Source organism: Anabas testudineus, chromosome 21 (assembly GCF_900324465.2).
Source record: "Anabas testudineus chromosome 21, fAnaTes1.2, whole genome shotgun sequence".
NCBI lineage: Eukaryota > Metazoa > Chordata > Actinopteri > Anabantiformes > Anabantidae > Anabas > Anabas testudineus.
In genome coordinates, this window is record NC_046629.1 from 7,219,680 (window position 1) to 7,229,732 (window position 10,053).

Consider the following 10,053-nt stretch of genomic DNA (forward strand, 5'->3'; position numbering starts at 1 on the left):
ATAACAATATGTGAAATAAAAAAGACATACTGTATCTTTAGCACTGTACTTTAGAATAATTTAAGGTTTTAAAAGGTACATGTGTGGGAATATTTTTTATTTCCTGTGAATTAATAATTTTATTCCACTACAATTCTACTCCATTACAAAAGAATAAAAAGAAGATTAATGTACAGTTATGGCTTAATATTTCCATGTTTGTGTGGTACAATTATGAGCCTGTTATAAGTAACTAAAATTTTTACCTGGCAAATAAATAAAATCTATGTAAAGTTTGACTGACCACACTTTCTTCATGCATTATCAGAAGATAATGTAGGAATTCAATTTGTGTCACTTCCAAATCTTTTGGCCATGACTTTGCTTTTATTGCATTACATGTAGTAATGAAATGATTCTGCTTTTTGGAGGGGCCCAGTTACAATGCAAACCTAAATGGTCCAAAGTGTATCCTGGGTGCAGTGCAGGTCTATTTCACACCTACAGGAAGTGGTTTCTTGCCAACACTGCAGGACACATCACAAAATCTAGGGTGACAGACACTCACTGATGCCCAACACCTGACTGTCAGCTTGTTGCAGGCATTAAAGACATCATTGTTTTTTCCCTCTCCCATTGTTCCTTGGATATGTCGTTTAACCTTGGGATGGTTGTGAACCACAGAAATAGCAAATGAGCAGCTACAACAGTAAAATGTTTTGAAGAATTGATGACTCCGTAATAGTGTCAGTTTTATTTGAATAGCCTACCTTGAGTATATTTCTATTCTAATATCAGATTGTGTTTGATATTGTTTGAACTGATAGCTACAAATCTCAATTTCAAACCAAAACTTTATTGGACTGGTCCTACAAATAAAAGAAATACATGTGTTTGAGGTTACATGGGTGAACTAAACGACCCTCTACGTAGTTAACAGAACATAGCAACAGTTTGTATTATCATCCATTATCAGCTGATTGATTATCGTTGTTATTGTTGAATCATTTTTGTAAATTGTGTCTTTATTCCAGACGCTTCACCAGACAGCGGTTGTCGTTCTGATTCGCTTCTGCTCGGCATTTTCCGGCCTTCTCCGCTCGCACTTCGTTCATTTCCGGTCCGCGTCGCCATCTGCCTTCTCGTCCCTCTCCAATCTCCGTGTTGTTGTTCCCGGTGACGCGGCGGAGGTGTAGCCTGACGCGGGCTCTTACGTGTCGGCCAGAATAAAAGTGGAGCTCCGGAGGCCCGGGAGTGACGAAGGGAGTCTGTATCGGTAAGGACGGAGCGGTGTCCGGGGCTCAGAGAGACGGGACGCGGCTGTAGAAAGCGTCGGTCTGGTCGGGTTCGGCCCGAAGGAAACAAAGAAATCATGGCGCCGCGGTGTGTTTGTAGCAGGATGGAGGGAGTGGAGGCTGCGGCTGTTTGGGAGGAAAAAGAGCTGATGTGAGGCTTTGATAGGGAACCGAGGGGGACATCGTGCGTGTTAACACACCAGAAACGGTGACAGGACTTTATTAGTGCTGCAACTTCTCCGCTGTCGAGTGGTGCTAATGGAAATAGCTTCATGCGCACTGATTTGCGCCGTTGCATTGAAGCCACCAGCAGCGATGTGGTTCCTATTAGTTAATTAATGCCTGGTAACTTCATTTTCTATTCTACACCTGCTGCACAGCAGCTACATGTCCTCTCCTTAGCCTCCATCCATTTGGTCCTGATACACATCGGCCCCCTTGCAGCAGGCCGTCGCGTTTGGATGCGCGCTGAAAACGCGAACCGAGGCCTGGAGATCCGTGTTTACGCTCAGGTTTCCAGGTGTTTCAATGTGGGTTTATCTCCCGGGATGTGACCGGTGTTGCGTTGAGGGGGCGTTGCCCGGCCATGTGGCTCTGCTGTCACACACGGAGCATGCAAGTGATTTTTGAAAAGCAGAGGGAGAAATGTGTAAAGCCAATCATGCAGCGGGGAGACGCTACGCACCGTGTGAGATCACTGGGCTCCGAGAGCAACACGTCCCAGATCAACAGTCCCTGTGCTGAAACCACACCGTGATCAGAGGCAGCCTTTAGCAGACTGCAGCCCTCAACACAATCAAATCATGGGTTTGACTAGTTTGGTCAAGTCAACAGGATCCATGGCACATGAATTATGGCCCAAAACATTAGAAACACTCCAACACCACTCACTATAATAATAAACATGTAGTAGAAAATATAACCCTGTGAAAGTAGGATTTATGTTAGAGCTGCTGATTCACTGAAATTCAGATTGAAGCCAACTACAGTCGTGCTTTTTCATATTATAAATCTCACACACACACACTAAATAAGATCTCTTGTCTGTGTTTGACCTGCCCACTCTGTCCCAGACCTTCCTGAGGTTTTCCTCGTTTTAGGAAAACCTAAACCTCAAAGCTCTGGTTCAGCTTCAGCTTCAGAGACTTTCTCTAGACCCTCCCTTAACATTCCTGACTGTACGAATGCCGTCAGTCCATAAACAGACCTCCGGTTTGGGTCTGCACAGTCACCTTAAAAGGCAGTTTGTTATGACTCCCACAAACCAAAGCCTCTAGAATTACTGAAGGCTCCTTGGAAATAGTGTGTTAGCATTATTTTAAAGTTTATGACAAGTTATTGTGTTAATGTGCATCTTTGTGTATGTGTAGTGTTGTTTCTTTAATTTTAGCACTATACTGAAAAACACCTTTTTCAGTTCTAATAATGATAATGACGTACTATGTACTTTAACTTTAAAACATATAAACATAATTTCACCTTTTCTCTACCTGCCTTAGCTAGAGTCACACAGTACATTTATTTTAGGCAGGAATATGAGTTCTTTCAAATCTGGTTTGGGCCCTGCACATGTTCACTTTTGTTTTCATATTAAGAAAATAGCAAACCAGGGTTCAGTGGTTTATAGTTAATGTATTGCTTTGCTTCATTTTGAAAAAGTCAAAATGTAATTTATGATGTATTAATAGAAAGACACAAGTGTATGATCAACCAGGAACAGCACAGACAGCTCCTGTTTCCTTTGTGTGTTTCTACTCTCCATGGATGAGGTTTTAATCTTATTGTTTTATTTCAAATGTTTATTCCTTCGTGCTCCACCACATGATAAATTAGGAACAGTAAACACTGACAGTTGCACACAATAAGCCTGCCACACATTTTCAGATGTAGTACTCACACCTTTCTACTCCCTTTTTGGCAAATGAAGTATTGTAATAGAGTAAATTACTTTTTTTGCCTGAAGGTTAAACTTAATTAGTTCAGAAGAGCTGAATTGATTAGTTATCAATTGACATTTGGTAATATTTTGATAACTGTTTTTTTTTTTGTTTGTTTGTTTTTTTTTCATAAAACAATATTGGGAAAAATGCAAGATATAATCATGTTTCAGCATTATCTGCTGCTTCTCTTTATCTTGTACAACACCACAGTGAATACTAAAACAATATGTCACATTTGGCTCTCTGTACCTGTGATTGATTTATCATCACATTTTCCTATTTTGTTTTAAAATTTAATATACCACAAAAATTAGTTAAGGAAAAATATGTTACATGTCATTTTTCCTGAACATGTTTCTCCTGTTGTGATAATAATGAAGCAACTGATAACAGAGAACAGAAATAATGAGATGTTAATTAATTAAAAACTTCTTACAATGTTTGCATTTAATGTGGATTCTGTTGTTAGGTTTGAATTTAAATCTGAAAATTTCTTTGGTTTTCCTAAGTTGAGGTACATGAACAACCTGTGATCCTAATGCTACATGTGCTGTTTCTGTAACTCCACTAAAGTCATTTTACAGCTTCTCTTCAAATCTCTTTCCTCAGCCCAGTCAATGAAGATGGAGTCAGCAGCGGAGGCTCAGCAGGGGGCAGACACTGCTGTGACTGAGACAGAGAGCCAGCAGATCACCCCGGCACAGATCGCCACTTTGGCACAGGTAGCACTTTGTTTTCAAATTTGCTCTATATGTATAGATTACTGTTACTGTTGAAAACAACAGGCACGTCACTCCTTAATTTCAGGTATCCATGACAGCAGGCCATGCTACTGCAGCAGGTCCCACAGTTACTCTGGTTCAGCTTCCCAACGGACAGACAGTTCAGGTCCATGGTGTTATCCAGGCTGCACAACCGTCCGTTATCCAGTCGCCGCAGGTCCAGGCTGTACAGGTAAATACACACACGTACAATGCTAGTGTTAGATACTCAATGTTTAGCCACAATGTCATTACCTTGAAATTGGGTTTGCGTGATGCATTTATGCCCTGATTTATGACTCATTTGTTTGTTTCAGATCTCCACCATAGCAGAAAGTGAAGACTCTCAGGAGTCAGTAGACAGTGTCACTGACTCTCAGAAGCGCAGAGAGATTCTGTCACGACGCCCCTCATACAGGTAACATGTACCAAGAGGCAAGAGGTTCTCCAGTCTAAAGATAGTTGGTTAGAGACCTGAAATTTCTCCTTCAGGTTGGTTTCATTTCACATCTGGCCTGAATACCTAATGAGAACTAATAAAACACCTAATAGGCGCATTCATGCCAAGAGTGAAGTGAAACCAACCTGGAGGATACATTTCAGGTCTTTAACAGTTCTATCTTTAGACTGAAGAGCTACTTGGATGAGTAGTGAAATGTTTCGACCTAACAAGAAGGAAGTCCAGTTGGTCTGATCCAACTTCCAGATGGTAGTTTAGAAGTGTGAAGCTCACCATGCTTTGTTATAAGCTCCCATGGTTGTTTGTCTCAACAGGAAAATCCTCAACGACCTTTCGTCTGACGCTCCGGCTGTCCCTCGCATCGAGGAGGAAAAGGCTGAGGAGGATTCATCTGTAGCTGCTGCCACACCAGCAATTACCACTGTTACTGTCCCCACACCCATCTACCAGACCAGCAGCGGCCAATACAGTAGGTGAAAGGTGGCAATGTAATTTTTTATTTTTTTTTAAGCTGTGGTGAAAATGAAAGATTTAACAGTTAAAGAGCCTGATATTTTTGAAGAACTGGTGAAGACCAAGCCAAAGAGAATAAAGGACAGAAAACTAACTCCTTTAAGACAACTTAACAAGATAATATATGCTTACTTTTTATTGTGTGGTTCATTGTTTCTGCCCCTTAGTCTATAAAAAACATCCTGATGAATCTGGGTAATGGTAACGTAAAAGGCAGGACGTAAGGCATTAAGAAGCCAACAAGCTTGATTACTTAGTGTTTCTTAATGAATGGGAGGAGAACCCATCATTTGTTGGATGTCCTATGTTGCTGTGATGTCCTACTCATAGTACATAATTTAATGTGATCATAGTGTAATCGGGTGTGGTCACAATTGAAATTATTTGTTGTCTTTATTTTTCTTTGATTTAATTGTCTCATATCCTTTTTCTCTTTATCATTTGTCCCTATCTCTGAACATAGTCGCTATCACACAGGGTGGAGCCATTCAGCTGGCTAATAATGGTACAGATGGGGTCCAGGGCCTTCAGACACTGACCATGACCAATGCAGCAGCAGCTGCCCAGCCTGGAGCCACCATCCTCCAGTACGCACAGACCAGTGATGGCCAGCAAATACTGGTTCCCAGCAACCAGGTGGTGGTCCAAGGTGAGAGTGGGATCAATTATCTTTGACCGCACCCATTTTATTTTACTGTGAATCCCTTCCCTGGTTTTATAAAGAGCTAACATTTAACATTCACTTTCCACCAACCACACATCTCAGCTGCCTCTGGTGACGTCCAGGCCTATCAGATCCGAGCAGCCCCTGCTAGCACCATCGCCCCAGGGGTGGTCATGGCCTCTTCTCCAGCCCTCCCCACCCAGGGAGCCACAGAGGAGGTTACCCGCAAACGGGAAGTCCGCCTCATGAAGAACAGGTACGGATAAAAGGGGAATCTGTGTCTTTGTGTGGCAATTTCTCAGAATCCACAGCTGCAGCCATCTGGAACAGTGACCACAATTGTGTTTTAATGTACTGTCAAACAAATCAATCTAAAGCACTAAAGTAACTCCGTAAATAAACCAAAAATAAAACTGAATAACACTTGCTTATTTTATTAGTAGCATATGAAATATAATCACACTCCAAATTCCCCACAAAATGTGTCTTATCCTACCTACAGAGAGGCAGCCCGGGAATGTCGCAGGAAGAAGAAGGAGTATGTTAAGTGTCTGGAGAACCGAGTGGCCGTGCTGGAGAACCAAAACAAAACTCTAATTGAAGAACTTAAAGCCCTTAAAGACCTTTACTGCCATAAGTCTGAGTAGTTCCTGTCCTGAACGGAGCTGGGCCAAGTAGCATTTCAGTTCTTTTCAAATACTTTGACTGTTTGACTCCGCCTGCCTGGCCTTCCAGTTTGCCCAAGCTGGCTCTTTTTAAACAAGCCACCCTAATCAAGTTTCATTTATACTACCTTTTTTCCTGTAGGCTTTAAGAAAAATACATTTAAAATACACTTCCAGGATTGGTACAATGAGAACACCAGCACATACTGGCATCCTGGCTCAACTTTGAGTTCCTAACTGAAGCTCTACAGTCTAATAAGAGTCCTTTGCAGCACAAAATCAGCAGCTGACACCAGGTAACATGTTATCTTCACACAAATGTGTGTGAGCCTGCGTCTCACTGTTATTGTTTGGGCTAATACAAATCAGAGTTAGCATAACATTGCACTCACTGCAGTTGCTGGACAGACGCTTCACTGGAAAAAGTTTGACAGTAGACCAGTGAGTCAGAGGAAATTTGATCCTTACTTATTTCATGTACATATCGGGTTCAGGTGAAACAAAATGGTGAACTTCCAACCCAACCAGATGGTTCATCCTTAAACACTCATGGTTCAAGTGTTTAAAAGTTTTATTGGCCTCTGTGGACTCAGTAGATAATTTGTGTTAATTACTATATGTAAGCAATAATGCCTTTAATCTGAAGACAATTTCATGCAGTGTGATTGTGAGCAGTTATGTTTCTGTATCAGGCAAGCTCAGTCAGTAGCAGTTAAAGGCTTTGAATGAATTGTTCATCTCTACTTGATCCACATCCTAATGTACATAAAAAATATGGCCACTTGTTTAGGGGACTCTACAACTTATTGGGCACAGACAGGTCTTTTTTTGTGTGTGTTTTTAAAGATGCTACCAACTGCCTATCGTGAAGGAAGTGGAATTGTGTATGTCAGCATGGACTGTCACAGTCAGAAATGTATTTTAGTGTCACACTTTTCAGTTTAATCACTTTTCTTTTCTGCCTCCACAACAGTTGGTTGACAGAGCTGCTATTCAATAAGATCATTGCGGTGCTCAAGCACAGTTTTAAAGAAAATGTATTGTTTTTTTGCAACCTGGAATTTCATTTTATGTACTAGATGTGTTTTAGATATGTAAACTATAACTCACTAGATTTAAGTACAGCAAAGCAGCAACTCAAGGAGTAGTACTATTACTACTATATGTATCTCAGACACAAAGCACAATTTTAATATAAAATCATTTAATGAATTAATGGTTTAGATGATTGGGTATTTGTTTAGTGTATAACACCACTGTTGTTGTTCTCTATGTCCCCAGATGTCATCAACTAATTTGGTCACTAAATTCTGTCATAACAGATAAGATTAAGTCTAAGATTATACGTATAAAAAAAGATTCAGGTTGTTTTAAAACATACATTTACTGAGTAATTAAAACAATTGAAACTAAAGTTACATTTGAGCTCAACCATCTCACCACTGTGCCACGGTCAACTACTACTAACTTATCATCAAGCACTGACGCCATGTTCAGAGTTTCCTTTTCTTTCTTTTTTCTTTTTTTTTTTTACAATTTTGTGTCTGTTATATTGTGAGATTGCAAAGTCAGTTAGAATATGTAGCAGATTGGATTGTTAGTGACATCTACAGAAGATAATAGGCTACAATTACATACATTTAACACTAATACACCAAGATATGGGTTCTGTTGAAAACAGATCATCTTTGTTGGGACTCTCTTTTGAGAAGATATGTGTACTTATTTGTTTATTTTTTTTATTACTGTACATAGACTCTACAGCATGTGTAGACCTCATGTATTTCTTGTTTATTTGATATGAAAATGTTCTTATGGCTTGTATGAAACCAACATATTTGTAACATATATTAATGTATAATAGAAGACATGTAATTCACCAGGCCTAACACAATCATGGCAGCTAAAGTGTACAAGAAAAGGCCTTTGTTGGAGATGTTGTATTTTGGAGTGATGTACCCTGGTTTGGATCAACAGTGTTTGTTTGTAGAGAAGATCAAGTCTGTTAAAAGCAGCAAATTAGAAATCAGTTACTTAATTAACTGCCTTGTATGGCTGAAAACTGCGTAACAGAGCCACGTTTAGCCAAGTTTAACTGTAAGTGTATTTTTATCTCATAGACCTAAGCAGAAATGGCTCAGTACCCTTTTTTATATCATTCAGTACAGGATATGAAAGCACAACTTTTCTTTCTACTGTAGATCGTTTTATGTTAATTTTAATGTACTTTGACTGCATTTTACTACAAACTATTAGATATTTTATTCAAATGGTGAGTTAATCCACCCCCATCTCAAATATTAGGGCTCATTTAGACAGGAAGTAAATGTAAATCCTCTGTAAACAAAATATTCCTGAGGTAAAAAAATAATACCGTCTGTGATTTTTGTTTTGTTTTTTAAGGAATTCCATACATGTGTAAAATGTCCCCCATATCACTGGTGATGTTTGAAACGTAATGTTTGGGTTGGAGTTACATCCTGGGTTCTTCTATTTCTGAGCGGAGCTAATGAATGTGGTTAGACAAATTAAACCTAACTCAAGGGCAATTTGATAGATATTCCTGAGCTTTCAAACACAAATTATTTGTTGTCATTATTTCATTTCTAATTTGGCTGTGAGCTAATAACTCATGTCTATGTTCAAAGATGAACTAGCTTGAGTTGAAAATCACTGGACTACAAATAGATTTTTGAGTTTCACAAATACGTTTCAGAACCTTAGTCATAAACTGAGAGGAAACTTGGGGGAACACATTAATGGTCGCTGATTAATTACAGTACAGACAATCAGAGTGTTCCTTAAAATGTGTTGTTTCTTTTATATTCTCTTTTAAATTATCAGTTCATGGTAGCTCTGACAGTGTTATCTTTTTAGTTTTAAACATTTTGTTATTGTAAAATATACAGTAATAATTGTAATACTTAGAGGATTAAAGGGTTTAATTGGCTTAAGAAATCATAAATGCAGAATGAATCTTTTTACAGTACAATTTAAAGGTATGAAATTAAGTGAGATAAACCACACCTTTGTAAAGCTTATTAAAGAGGAGAGGGAACGGTAAATTTGGTCCCTAGGCCATTACAATACCTGTGTTACTGAGATGAAAATGTTTATTCTGAAAAATATTATTTCCACCTGTTGTTATTCACACATCCAGTGCTGGTGCTGAAAGAAAATCTAGTAATAAACCTTTTTTCTGTTGATTTGTTATAGTGAGTTCAACTTTGTGATGTGACAATATCTTTCCAGCAATGCCAACAGTGTTTTCATTTCTGTGCCAGAATAGTTTATACCTATGGGCCTTGTTTGTGCATGAAACAGATTGATATCCATGTGTGAAAAAGTATATGTATATATATAGAATTTCTAGAACAGTAATTACATTTTTTCTAACTTCTGATGTGATCAGTTTATATATTGCCTCTTTTACAAGTTATCAATTTAAAATGCAATGTATTGTATAGTATCTTGTAGAGAGGACGTGTTACATACAGTTTGTTTAAACATTGTTACATTATGAAACTATACCAGCCCATAATAAAAGTGCTGTTAATCTGATATTTCACATCACTCTTTTGGAAACACTTGCAAAGTCGCAATAAACTTGTCTTGAAGATTGTTATGTTTTTGTTGTTGTTGCTTTGTTTTCGTTGTGATCGTCACAAATTAACATTATCATTTATGATTTTGAACTAACAAATGTTCAGGTTTAAAGTTTTAAATGCACATATTTGCACCAAATCACCTCTATGCACTTTAAATGTGCATGCATT

At 38.7% G+C, this 10,053-nt stretch overlaps 1 protein-coding gene across 2 annotated transcripts; it reads left to right on the forward strand.

Moving 5' to 3' along the window:
- The first annotated feature begins 946 nt into the window (after nt 1-946).
- creb1b (cAMP responsive element binding protein 1b) lies at nt 947-9,483 on the forward strand. 2 transcript variants are annotated; one of them, XM_026377185.1, is made up of 8 exons: nt 951-1,255; nt 3,824-3,936; nt 4,022-4,168; nt 4,293-4,393; nt 4,750-4,904; nt 5,412-5,597; nt 5,715-5,868; nt 6,115-9,483. In XM_026377185.1, exons 2-8 carry the CDS (start codon nt 3,832-3,834, stop codon nt 6,257-6,259), a joined length of 993 nt encoding a protein of 330 aa, XP_026232970.1. In that variant the 5' UTR covers nt 951-1,255; nt 3,824-3,831; the 3' UTR covers nt 6,260-9,483. The 2 variants fall into 2 exon arrangements, with proteins under 2 accessions (XP_026232971.1, XP_026232970.1); XM_026377186.1 differs by lacking the exons at nt 5,715-5,868; nt 6,115-9,483 and having other exon boundaries at nt 947-1,255; nt 4,750-4,908; nt 5,412-5,578.
- The last annotated feature ends 570 nt before the right edge of the window (nt 9,484-10,053 follow it).

Bases quoted from the DNA above. Each gene is read 5' to 3' on its own strand.
- creb1b (XM_026377185.1), top strand. From the start codon at position 3,832: ATGAAGATGGAGTCAGCAGCGGAGGCTCAGCAGGGGGCAGACACTGCT. The intron at 4,169-4,292 runs GTAAATACACAC...TGTTTGTTTCAG, and splicing joins CGCAGGTCCAGGCTGTACAG to ATCTCCACCATAGCAGAAAG. The intron at 5,869-6,114 runs GTACGGATAAAA...TCCTACCTACAG, and splicing joins GTCCGCCTCATGAAGAACAG to AGAGGCAGCCCGGGAATGTC.